The sequence below is a fragment of the Brassica napus genome, chromosome C3, assembly GCF_020379485.1.
Source record: "Brassica napus cultivar Da-Ae chromosome C3, Da-Ae, whole genome shotgun sequence".
Taxonomy (NCBI): Eukaryota; Viridiplantae; Streptophyta; class Magnoliopsida; order Brassicales; family Brassicaceae; genus Brassica; species Brassica napus.
Genome location: NC_063446.1, coordinates 16,141,709 through 16,155,357, shown reverse-complemented (window position 1 = coordinate 16,155,357; position 13,649 = coordinate 16,141,709). Strand labels below are relative to the sequence as shown.

Here is a 13,649-nt window from a genome sequence, read left to right as displayed (position 1 = left end):
TATAAAAATATCAAAACATCGTATATTTTAAAACAACAAAAATCTTGAAACAACAAAAATCTTCTAAAACATAATCTATTATGATTATTATTTTTCTGAGTTTTCATGTATTTTACTTTGAGTAGCTAGTATAAATAGGGACCCCTTCGGCTTCTTCTTCCTTGTGAGTTGCCACCGTCAGACATAACACACACGCAGTATACATTGCAAGCTTCATGTAATTTCAACAACGACTTACCACTTTCTTCTCATCCAAATAAAAAAAAAAAAAACACTTCTTTCTTTTATTGATTTCTCTCGATAACATGTAAACTGGTTCCATGTATCGTTTCCCAGTTTCTTCATTGAGATTCAATCTTCTTCTTCTCACAATCCTCCTTACTCCTGATCTTCACTAAGCTCGAGTTGAGAGAGATGTTCTTCGAAATGGGTTTGAAGTAGTTTTATGAGTTTATTCCCCCCCCTTAAAACGGGTTTGAGCTCAGATCTTTTAACCTCCGTTCTCGGAGAGAGAAGAAGAACTCCAAGTGTTTGACGAATTGACTCAACGAAGCTATGGAAGAGACTTTCGTGCCGTTTGAAGGAATCAAGAATGATCTCAAAGGCAGAGTCATGTGCTACAAGCAGGACTGGGCCGGAGGATTCAAGGCTGGATTCAGGTATTATTAATTACCAACGAATATTCCATGCCCCAGCTGAATGAATATTGATTTCATCTTCATCTTCTAATTGAGTAGGATTCTGGCTCCCACCACTTACATATTCTTCGCCTCTGCGATTCCTGTCATCTCCTTCGGTGAACAACTCGAAAGAAGCACCGGTAAAGTTTCCACCTTTTCTCAATTTCCATTTTTTATCAAAAGATTTGAAATTTGGATTTTAAAATCTCGCAGATGGAGTTCTCACGGCTGTTCAGACCTTAGCATCCACCGCCATTTGCGGCATCATTCACTCCATTATCGGAGGTCAGCCACTGCTTATTCTCGGCGTTGCTGAGCCAACTGTCATCATGTATACTTTCATGTTTAACTTTGCAAAGGCCAGACCTGAACTTGGACGTAACCTCTTCTTGGCTTGGTCTGGATGGTACGTTCTTTTTTCTTTCTTTCTGATTTGCTTAAAATAGCAATCAGGTGTTGACAACACTGTTTGAATGTTTAGGGTTTGTGTTTGGACTGCTTTGATGCTGTTTGTGATGGCTATATGTGGAGCTTGTTCCATCATCAATAGGTTCACCCGTGTAGCTGGAGAACTGTTTGGACTCCTTATTGCTATGCTCTTCATGCAACAAGCCATCAAAGTAGTAACCTTTCCATAATGTTAGTTTTCTAATTGTCATCTCTAATGCATGATTTGATTGATCCTAGGGGCTAGTGGATGAATTTCGCATTCCTGACCGGGAAAATCAGAAACTGAAGGAGTTCTTACCTTCCTGGAGGTTTGCTAATGGGATGTTCGCTCTGGTTCTCTCCTTTGGCCTTCTTCTTACTGGACTTAGAAGCAGAAAAGCCAGATCTTGGCGCTACGGATCTGGTATGTGACTATCTCTCATGAGCTAAGATTCTTTAGTATTCAGATGAAACATCTAACTGACTACATTTTTGCTTATCTTGAGCAGGCTGGCTCAGAAGCTTAATAGCTGACTATGGAGTACCACTCATGGTGCTAGTGTGGACCGGTGTCTCCTACATTCCAGCAGGAGATGTTCCAAAAGGAATCCCCCGGCGACTTTTTAGCCCAAACCCTTGGTCCCCTGGTGCTTATGGAAATTGGACCGTAGTTAAGGTTTTGTTCTTTTACCTTCACGCTCAACTAAGAGTTAAGACTTATAATTCCTAATGACTTGAACATTTTTCAGGAGATGCTTGATGTTCCAATCGTCCACATAATTGGAGCGTTCATTCCAGCGTCAATGATTGCTGTGCTTTACTACTTCGATCATAGCGTAGCTTCACAGCTTGCGCAGCAGAAAGAATTCAATTTGAGGAAACCCTCTTCTTACCACTACGACTTGCTTCTTCTTGGGTTCCTGGTAAGGATTTGGACAAGAAAAGACTTGCATATCTCAATATTTTTCTCTTGGGGGCTTACTGGTCACAATCAATGCAGACATTAACGTGTGGTTTACTCGGAATCCCTCCATCAAATGGTGTCATTCCTCAATCTCCAATGCATACCAAGAGCTTAGCCACTCTTAAATATCAGGTAACCATAGCTCACCACAGTCTTATTTCCGCAAGATTTTCCTGAGTTCTGAGATCAACCTTGTGGCTATCTTTGCAGTTGCTCCGTAACAGACTGGTTGCAACAGCACGAAGAAGCATCAAAACGAATGCGAGTTTGGGACAACTCTATAACAATATGCAAGAAGCTTATCACCACATGCAGACACCATTAGTCTACCAGCAGCCTCAAGTAAGAGTATCTCCCTTTTTTTTTCTCGATAGAAGACAGAACTAAGAATAGCTTCTTTCCATTTGCAGGGATTAAAAGAACTGAAAGAATCAACAATCCAAGCAACTACATTAACCGGAAACCTCAATGCTCCGGTTGATGAAACTCTGTTCGATATAGAGAAAGAGATTGATGATTTGTTACCTGTTGAAGTCAAAGAACAGAGGGTAAGCAACTTCCTTCAGTCCACAATGGTAGGAGGATGCGTTGCTGCTATGCCTATCCTTAAAATGATTCCAACATCAGTCCTCTGGGGATATTTTGCCTTCATGGCCATAGAAAGCTTACCCGGAAACCAGTTCTGGGAAAGAATCTTGCTTCTATTCACAGCCCCAAGTCGTCGCTTCAAGTAAACTAAACCTCCACTCTTTTTTTTTTTTATCTCATTCAAGGCCTCTCTCTCTTTTTGTGGCTCATTGGTTTCTATTTTTTGCAGGGTTCTTGAAGATTACCACGCAACATTCGTTGAAACCGTTCCTTTCAAGACAATTGCAACGTTCACTATTTTCCAGACGATTTATCTCTTAGTCTGCTTTGGCCTCACATGGATTCCAATAGCAGGAGTTATGTTCCCTTTAATGATCATGTTCTTGATTCCCGTACGACAGTATATCCTCCCTAGATTCTTCAAAGGAGCTCATCTTCAAGACTTAGACGCAGCAGAGTATGAAGAAGCTCCAGCGTTACCCTTCAATCTCGCAGCGGTAACCCCAATAACCTCAATAACTCTGTTTTTATGTTACTTTAGCTTCTTCTTCTTTTTTTTTAATACTTAATATTCAGCAGGAAACGGAGATTGGATCGACAACTTCGTATCCAGGAGACTCAGAGATTCTTGATGAGGTTATTACACGGAGCAGAGGAGAGTTTAGACACACGAGTAGTCCTAAGGTCACAAGTTCGAATTCCACTCCAGTCAATAATAGGAGTTTGTCTCAAGTGTTTAGTCCACGAGTGGGTGAACTCAGGTTGGGTCAAATGAGTCCTCGAGTCGTTGGAAATAGTCCTAAACCACCGAGTACTGGGAGGAGTCCTTTGAACCATTGCTCTCATTGAACTGAGATTATATATATACAAGAAGCTCAATAAGCTTCTTGAATCTTTCTTTTGTTTATATGTTGTGCGTGTGTGTGTTTATGCCCTTGCCTGGTGTTTGATCTTTTGACGCTTGAGAGTTGAGTCTGTAAAATCATACTTATTCCGTAATATATGTAACGATATGAGGCAAATATGAAATATGTAAAAGATTTAAAAACTTTAACGGCAAGCAAACTTTACATATGATCGGTTGTCATACTCTTTCTAGTTGCTACATTGTTTATCAGAAAAGAAGAGTTGTTACAATGATTTGCTCAAAAAAAAAGAAAAAGAAGAGTTGTTACAATGTATTTTCATAGATAGTACTAACAAAAAAGAATTTAGAAAAAGACAGACAGATACCATACCAACACATTCTACAAAGTTAAGGGTTACATGTGCATATTCTACAAATATCGTAAATTTTGATTCAGTTCGTTATTCGTTTCGATTTGAATTGAATACTATAGATATTTGTAACTCTACAAAGTAAGCAAATACTAATATGTAATATCCGTATCAAACAAACAAATCAAAACTACCAATATTTTTAGGAACAAGATATTTGTCTGATCCGTTATATGCATATATATATATATATATACACATATATTTAATGAATTATATATATAAATTATATAAATATGGGACCCTATAAATATTATATTTTATATAAGTTTTACAATACTTTTATTTATTAAATTTATTATATTAGTTATTAGAATTTTGAAAAGTGAATAAATTTACTAAATTTATCATGAAATTTATTATATCCGTTATATATATACTTTTTACTATTAAATTTTTAAAATTTATTAATAAATTATATTGAATAATTTTATATAAAATTTACTAATATTGAATAATTTTTTTATTAAATTTATTAAATTAGTTATTAGTAAATAAAATAAAATAATTTACTAAATTCACTTCTCTAATAAAATAAAAAAGAAAAAATGTGAATAAATTTTATATTTTTTCTTATTAAATTTAGTATATTAGTTATTAGAATTTATTATTATATTACTTTTGAATTATTCTTTTTTCTTTTTTATTTTATTTTTACGAATCGAATCGGATATCCAGTTAAAAATCTAAAATTTTCCGGATATCGAGAATGCAAATATATGGATAGTTAGGGATCTAGTCAGATCAGATAATCGATTATTCAGACGAAACATATCAGATCATGAATACCTCGATATAAAAACTCAGATATATATCTAACTAGGGGTTGGCCCGCCCTACGGGCGGGTGAGTTTACAACAAAATCATTTTATATCAAAATATATTTTAATTTTATAAAACATTTGAAAATTGCTTTAAATTGAATATAACAAAATATTTGTTTTCTAAGATCATATTATAAATTTATTAATTTTTTGAAGTTTATATTTATTTTGTTAACATTTGACCTTTGTTTATAATTCTTACGTGTTTGGATTTTTATTTGTTATCAACTATATTTTATGAAATTGTACTATTTATTTTCAGTATTCATTTCAGTTATATTGTTGATGGAAATATGTTTTCTTTTTGTATTTGCATAAGATTATATGTGTAGTATTTTAATATATTTTCTTAATTGTGTGTTAAAGTTTTATACGGACTTGTAAACTCGACGGACTTGTGCGGCCTATGCCAGAACCAATGTGATTCTGTAACACACGCTTGTTCAAGAAAATAGTGCTATGCGTGAAATTTCTCCATATTTATCTGTATAAAGTTTTTTAAAGTGCGTAAAAAGCGTTGTGGTGCTTGTTCCTAGAAGTGTTTGTCGATAATGGTAATAGCCTAATAGGTATGATACTACTTTTATTGTTTTAGTTTTTTGATCTTGTGATTTTTTTTTTGATTGTGTTAAATCTTATTTTGATTTTGTATTAATCACTATTTTCCATCAGTTTTCTTGTTAATTATTTAAAACTTGAACTTGATGTCCAGAAATGGGAAAATGTAAGTGAGATTGACTTTTTATTATATTATTGTTAACATGGATTTGATGAAACGGAAAAAATATATTATCTTAAATGGATTTTTGATAAAAAAAATTCTATATACTGTTGAAGTTGTATTTTAAATTATATTATGTATTACTACTAAATTGGTATTTGTTGACTAATATTTTTACCAAACACAAGTTCTATTAAGTATTTTGAGTAAAATTATGGTTTTACTTGTTATATTATTATTTTGAACTGATTTGTGTAAAATATTTATTTTTATTATGTATTAATAATTTACTGTTGGCTGCATCATCTTTTTGTGTATTTATCTATGCTTGAACTTGGTATAAAAAAATTATGTGAGACTCCCTTTTTTCATGGGTGTTTGATGACATTTGAAGAAGAATATTGTAAATAGACTTCTCTTCTTTCTGATTTTGTGAAAAAATTCTTATTTATTCTTGGAATTTATGTATTTTGGATAATATAATATACGTTTAACTAAATTATTATTTTGTTACGTAAATTGTTTAATAAGTTTTTTTTTGTTTTTTTATCAAACTAACTAAGTTGACTTTAATTAAGTCTTTTCACTAAATACTTATTATTTATTTGTTATATCTTGTGGGGAAACAACCAAAAAAAATTCTGATCTCCTGGCCTTTTGGGAGCACACTTAGTGTGGATTTGCTGCTAGTCATGGAAAATATCCGAGCCGTGAAACGTATGAAAATTGTGAACTTAAGTTGGTGCTTTCCCGAGTAAGCAAAGATAAAACATGTCCTTTTTGCAACCGAGAACAAAAATCATTCTACTGTCACAATTGCACAGCCTACTAAGCTATTTGATGCAATCCTAAGTTGCTCTTCTGTGGTTTTCATAATATGTTTTACTTCTACAGTCAAGACAGACGACTGCAAAGGAAATTAAAGAGGTAAAAACTCAATCAGCAGCATGAATTTGCAATATATAACGATAAGAGAGTAGGAGAAAAAAAACAAATGATCACCTGCAATGTGATAACGTTGTGCAGAATCAAATCAATTTCTGACTTGAATGGTTATAGCATCTTCCTAACTTTGACGTCCTTGTTCATCAGCAAGATCACAGAGACAATACATTGTACCAAATTGAATGAGCTTTGACTGCTCTCCCTGTCTTATTGGACTGATGGTTCCATCATCGCTTTAGTGTTTTTCGCTAATCAGAGTCTTTTCATAACCTCTTTTGCGAGTTTGGCCATATTATATTTAACATTATAAAGTATGTGCTCTCATTGACCATATTATATTAACTTTATAAAAGTATGTGCTCACATTGCGAGTTTGGCAAAAAAATAAAAATAAAACATTTAGGACAACACGAGCAAAAAGAAGGTAAGTGCACACATTGACCATATTATATTAACTTTATAAAAGTATGCTTTTCTTTTGTTGACGGCCTTTGCTTTGTGTGAACCATCTCCTCTAACCATGAACCATTTTAACATTCTCAATCCTCTTCTTCCTGTGCACTCGACCCCGCTTTGCGGAACAGGCTCATCGTCATACTAATTATTTCTTCAAACGACGGTCGTTTTGCTGGATCACTGTTCCAAGAACGTATCACAAAAAGGTTATAGACACCCTAACAATACTTTGAGGGAATATTTGATGAAACAGTGTATAATACGTATATCGTGTCTTACGTTTGCCAACAATCTTCTACTATGGATGCGATCCGAGGATTTAATCATTCAGGCAAGTCCAACCGTCGGTCCATGAATCCCAACAACCTATATTAAACCAACAACCTATATTAAACTTGATTAGAATCTTTATGACTGTGATATAATCTCACAGGAACACAAGTTGATAAGGTACCTGGATAGAGTTTAGACGGTCCCATGGAACTAAAGTAGTCATTAGCTCCCATAAGATGACTCCAAAGCTGAACACATCCCACCTGTTACAAAAAAAGTATTGAGTTTTTAATCCAAAATTCTAAGATACTGAACAATCACAAGAAAGAGAGTAAGCAAGGGTTAATATGTACTTCTCATCCTTAGAACTTCAGGGGCCATCCACTGTGGCTGCACATAGAAAAAATATGAATGATGGTTCGTTACAGAACCGCAAGAATGTTTTATCGGTTTATAGAATCAGAGATGGCTTACTGTTCCTTTCCCGGATCCAATGCTTAAGAATGTTGCGTTCTTCCACTTTGACGGCAAAGTCTCCAACCTAGGGAATAAGTTTTTTTTTGTAACTTTGTAAGTAAAGAGATCATTTTTACAGGTCGTCAATAGTGCGACTTGTAGAGGAAAATTAAGGCATTTAGTTGTTGTACTTGTACGGGGTAGAAGCAACGGCACCATCCGAATCAGAAATCTAAGGATGAGAAGTACATATTAACCCTTGCTCATATAAGAGTTGTTTCTAATTTCTGAAAGTCTTGTAGATTCAGAGTCCAACGTGCAGACACTGGCGGACCTACAGAGGAAGATGGGGTTGCACCTGACACCCCTTAAATCTCAATAAAGTTTAATTTGTTCCATAAAACAACGAAGAATCTGTAGTTCTAGCGGTAAAGTCTTTGTTCTGACACCTCTAACCCGCGGTTCGAATCCTACCTATGACACCTTTTATTCATTTTTTCCTTTTGAATAACAAGTTTGACCCAGGTAAAATTAGATCCTGGGTCCGCCATTGCGTGCAGATCATCCTGAGTATGGCACAACCATTGTCCAAAGCAAGCTTCAAGATCTGCACCAACCATTAAAGTATTTGCCATGCTAATTAAATATATGATTTAATCTTTGGATATAGATGTAATTAGTTTAAAAAAAAATGCAAAACTTAATATTTGTCCGACACTAACTTTCTCTATAATCTGGAGGACAAGAAAGCTATCACCCATTCCTGACAAATATGAGCACACAAGGTTTGTAAGTTATTTATCACTCTCAATCAAGGAATCTGAAATAAACATAAAGCCATAATGATAAGGTAAAGCTAACAGAAGGCATTGATCATCAAAAACTTTCAGATTTAAGACAAGAACCTCCTACGACAACTATAAAACATGCAATCAAGGTGATGAAGAAGCTAAAACGTTTCTAAATCTCATGGTGTTTGAACGGCAGCAAGACGAACCTCTGCCGTATTTGAGCAGCGGCAAGAAGAATGCATAAACTCACTATAGTTGGAATTAATGCTTGACAGAGATTGTTCTTTCGGATTTTGGAGCGGTGAAGCTGTTGGAACTTCAATCGGCCACCTTCGATGATGTTTGGGCCGATTAAATGTGAAAGAGTGGGAGGAGAGGTGGAAACGATGCCAATGCTTGGATTAATGTAGTATATTAAGGAAAATCGAAGCCGTTACATAGATGTTGTTCGAATTTGGTGAGATCCGAAGGGGTGCGGTGACTGATCCCCAAAGGCGACTTGAAAGAAACCCTAAAAAAATCTGGACCAGTCTATGTAAAAAAAATCAAACCAGAAGTCCATTGCAATACAGCGAAAAGTTTCAAAAGAGATACCTGTCAGTAAAAGCACCATGCTAAAAGATGAGGTGGAAGGCTGAGGTGAGAGAAAACCCTCCTTTATTAATATAGATTTGTGCCCACCCCTTTCTATCTACAGATTCAAATCAATCGTCAGTAAATTGAATACATTATGATGTTACACTTACGCACATACGTTTTTTTTGTTATACATGAATTAAGCCCGTTAGAAAAAAGAGTGGGACATAAACTGAAACGGAAAGCGTAAATTATTGCATGCAGTTTAGGAGCAAATGTAAATGCATGGCATATTTAAGCAAATGCATTTGAGCATGAAAAGAGTGGCTATCTGATTGAAGTTATGTCATGTTAACCAGCGGGGTTAGCCTAGTGGTACTTGAGGGAGCTTCGGCCCCGATACGATCCCGGGTTCGATTCCTGCTAGCCACTGGGGGCAAAATTTAAAATCCGGTGACCGAGGCGTGGTCCGGCCGAAAACGTAGGCTGCTACGGACCATCGCCGCTAGTCTGGACCCACCACGGTGGGGGCCAGGATACACCGGGTTATCCAAAAAAAAAAAAAAAAAAAAAAAAAGTTATGTCATGTTCTTTGGTACTTTACATATAAAACAATGCAAGGGTCAACTTCTATACGAAAATCGAACGAGACGAAGACAAAAGTAGAAACACCACGAGTGTTCGGTGTCAATAAGGAAAAAGTGATGGACTGCAATAGTTTTTTAGCCTTTTGATTTTGAACTTTGTCATTTTTAGGTAAGATGAAAAAGGAATGGTCTATAGTTATCCTCTAAAAAGTTAAAGAATTAGTAGCACTTGAGTAGCAATATAATGTATGAGAGGTCACAGGCCAATTGAGACCGACCCTGGGAAAATAAAGTCATTTTTATATATTCAAATTAGGGTTTGCTTTGCTGGTGTAATCATATGATGAAGTGAAAAAGAGCTCATCTGATGATGTACATATATTGCTGGAGTGGTATAGTCGTAATCTAAATGAAAAATTACCACTATAAAAGAATAAGATGGCTCTATCACATGATTACACATAATATTTCTTTACAAAGTAAAATAGTTATAACAAAAGAAAAAGGTTTTCATCAAAAGAACTGCAGCAGTGCTAAACTTTTGTTTTTGTTTTAAAAATAGCTAGAAAGAAACTGAAACGGAAATGGATGGTTATTGTTTTAGCATTAATAACTGGAACAATTAACAATAAATTAAATATTACGTAAATATGATCAGGGGATCATGTTCACCTAGCGCATGCATGCGTACCTATAATTAATTGGGAAAACTGTTTTTTAGAGAAAAAATAGTAACTATGTCCCTTTAAACTAATCTATATTTTATGTCATATTTTTTTATAATATCTTTTAATATTTATAAAAATAATTTTAATAAATAGTTTTACAAACAAAATTTTTTTGGAAAAATAGTAACATTTGTTAAAATACCTATATAAACTTAATGGTATATTTTCCATTTATAAAAAAATTAAAATTATAAATTTCAGATTATGTTCTAAAAAGTAGAAATGACATTCTACGAAGTAGAAAACGAAATCTATTTTTTTCATTGAATCTACAATGTTTAGAATACGTGATCTACGTAAATAGGAGTATTCTACAAATATGTAGAATACACATTCCGCGCTTAACCTACCATTCTAAAATTCTTAGAAATCAAAATCTACACATTAATCTAATTCTAAAACATGTAGAAACCGACTTCTACAAATTTACTATAAATCTAAAACATGTAGAAATCAAATTCTAAACATTACTATAATTCTAAAAAACTGTAGAAACTGATTTCTACATATTAGTTGTATTCTAAGGATAAGAAATTAGTTCCTAAAAATATGGAAACAAAATATTTGAGAATATTCACTTTTATATTTAAAAAAAAAAATTGATTTAAAAAAAACGAAAAAGGAACAACAAAAAGCGACAAATCGATTTGAGAATATTCACTTTCATTCCTATTTTTAGAAATTCAAATTCAAAGGAGTGCTACTGGTTGTTGTCGATGGAACATTCTTGAAGAGGCGTGTTCTATTTTTAGAAATTCAAATTCCTATTTTTAGAAATTCAAATATTTGAGAATATTTGAGAATATTCACTTTCATCCCAGAGAAATCGAGTTTAAAGAGTTGAAATCATACTTGGTCGGTTCAAATCAAGTGAGAATCAATCCGGATATAATCATACAAAACCAAAAAAATCGATTTGGGATTCTTTCCTCGGCACGGGATCGATCGATCTATTCTTACAGATCGGTCGATCTGTGTAAATCGACATTCGCTGATCGAGTGAAATGGACCAGGTCGATCAGTATATATTTCGCGTTTTTTTTTGTTCTGAATAATGATCGGGATCGATCGATCCCCCTTGTCGAACTCAATATATATCTTTTTCAAAAAATTATAATTTTAAGGGCATTACTGCCATTTTGAAAAAAAATTAGTTTAATAGGACATAAAGTAGTATAAATTAGTCTAAAGGGACATAGTTAGCATTTTTTTGCTCTAAAAAAACAGATTTCCCTAATTAATTTGAGTTTTTGTCTAAAATATCGTATTAGCGAAATGAAAAACTTAAGAAAAATTTATCAAAAAAGAAAAAAAAAAGAAAAACTTAAGAAAAAACGTGGGTGGCTAACAAAAAAAAAAGAGCTAGTAAATAGAACTCTTGCGAATCCTTTTTTGTTAAATTTTGTTTATTACCATTAACAATTAATTGACTCAGTTCCAGTGAAATTTACTTTGTGTTTCATTGATATTCGTGGTGTTTGCAATAATGAAAAATGATAGGTTGGCTTATGCATTAGGTCACCGTCTAAATCATGAAATGAATCTTTGTTTTCTTGTCTCTTTTGTTTTAGACTAGAACAAATCCCGTATTCTTCAGCTTCACTTTTGATGAAAGGAGATTAGACCTACTTGTTGACCTTTTTCACGTGTCAATCCCATAGAAGCTTGATCAGGTCAATCCCATACTTGTTGATTCTTATTATATATATCAACTGTTCCTGATTAAAACATGTTAGCGGAGATCGTTACAATTTAGTGCTAGCTCGGTATATACATATTTCGTCTTCCGAAATTGAGTGTATAAGAGCAGGTTTATTCACTTATTGGTAGCTCTTACATTATTTAGGAATTAAAAAAGGAAAGAATAGGTGATTTGCCGCAGACGTGTAGCTTATTTAGGAGAACGAAAGCACGTCCCTTAACTGCCACGTGTCGCAAAGTAATTGGAGAAAGGAGGTGGCGTTTTGATTCGGTCATTTTCTTCTTTTCTTTCTTTCTCGCAGATTCTCTCTGCTCGAAGGCGATAGTGGCGATTTGTGTTCTCTCGGTGGCTGTCCTCAATGAAACGTCGTAATCTCTCGGTGGCGGCGTCGTAGTCTCTCGGTGGCTGTCTTCGACGACAGTAGACGGCGGGATCTCTCTCGTGGTGACTCTCGGAGACGAAGATAAACGGTTGATCCTCAGGCGAATCGAAAGGTAAAGATGAGTTAATTAATCTGTTTGTATGTTTGAATATATCGATTATGCATGTCTTATATTGTGCTTCTTCAACGTGAATCTTAAGAAGTTCAACCTCTGATTTATTTTCAATTTTTTCTTTCTATGTGTCCTCAGATAGGTTGATCAAGAGGCGTGAAGTGGGCACAGAAGCTGTCTCGTTGTCCCACCGCTTGGAAAGGCCAATATTCTCGTGTTTCGGGAAAATCCACAATCGTTTTAGAGGTGGTTGCCTCATATGATCTCTGGATATGGCATGCATTTTTTGGACCTCCAGGTACCCTAAATGATATTAATGTTCTTGATCGCTCACATGTTTTTGATGATATAATAAATGGTCGAGCCCCCAAGTGAATTTCTCGGTCGACGGAAGAGAGTACCATTTGGCTTACTATCTCACCGATGATATTTATCCAAAATGGCAACTTTTATCCAATCTATTCCAATTCCCCAAGGGCCGAAAGCAGTTTTATTTGTGCAACGTCAAGAAGCTGTCCGAAAAGATGTCGAACGTGCTTTCGGAGTTTTGCAAGCTCAATTTGCCATTGTCAAAAATCCCGCCCTTTCTTAGGATAAGGTCAAGATTGGAAAGATTATGAGAGCATGTATCATACTCCATAATATGATAGTAGAAGACGAAATGGATGAATACACTCAATATGATATATCTCAGATTTCCAACAAGGAGAAGGGAGACGGAGTTCACATGTCGATCCCACCTATTCTACAGATATCCCAACTAATATCGCCAATCAGATGGGTGTTCGAACAAGAATTCGTGATAGACAAGCGCATCAACAACTGAAAGGTGATTTGGTTGAACATATATGGCTTAAATTTGGAAGTGATCAAGACAACAACTGAGCTTCGATGCCTCTTTGAAATTATTATCGTTTGTTTCCGTACTAAGCCTTTTTTATGTTTTTATGTTTCTATTTTAAAATCTATGTTTAAAATGTTAAGTTTGACTTTGTTTTGTTTAATAAATAAATTTAATCTTTGTTTCAAATTTAATGTTTATAAAAAAATTTAATCTTTTTTTATTGTTAAGAACCTTAACTAAGATACCACCAATACACCACTATAATTAACTGTCTCTTAACAAAGTCTCTTATCTTAATTTTAACTAGATCTAG

At 34.5% G+C, this 13,649-nt stretch overlaps 1 protein-coding gene across 2 annotated transcripts; it reads left to right on the top strand.

Annotated features, from left to right (window-relative positions):
* LOC125584361 (boron transporter 1-like) lies at positions 1-3,735 on the top strand. Of its 2 annotated transcripts, none has more exons than XM_048752723.1 (12): positions 1-659; positions 738-820; positions 894-1,086; positions 1,162-1,300; positions 1,368-1,533; positions 1,619-1,785; positions 1,859-2,032; positions 2,110-2,205; positions 2,284-2,415; positions 2,484-2,803; positions 2,891-3,158; positions 3,241-3,735. In XM_048752723.1, exons 1-12 carry the CDS (start codon positions 556-558, stop codon positions 3,508-3,510), a joined length of 2,112 nt encoding a protein of 703 aa, XP_048608680.1. In that variant the 5' UTR covers positions 1-555; the 3' UTR covers positions 3,511-3,735. The 2 variants fall into 2 exon arrangements, with proteins under 2 accessions (XP_048608680.1, XP_048608679.1); XM_048752722.1 differs by having other exon boundaries at positions 3,238-3,735.
* Positions 3,736-13,649: the final 9,914 nt, after the last annotated feature.

Excerpts from the sequence above, each read along its gene's own strand:
- LOC125584361 (XM_048752722.1), top strand. The coding sequence starts at position 556 with ATGGAAGAGACTTTCGTGCCGTTTGAAGGAATCAAGAATGATCTCAAA. Across the intron at positions 1,534-1,618 it reads ATCTTGGCGCTACGGATCTG|GCTGGCTCAGAAGCTTAATA; the intron begins GTATGTGACTAT and ends TATCTTGAGCAG. Across the intron at positions 2,206-2,283 it reads TAGCCACTCTTAAATATCAG|TTGCTCCGTAACAGACTGGT; the intron begins GTAACCATAGCT and ends CTATCTTTGCAG.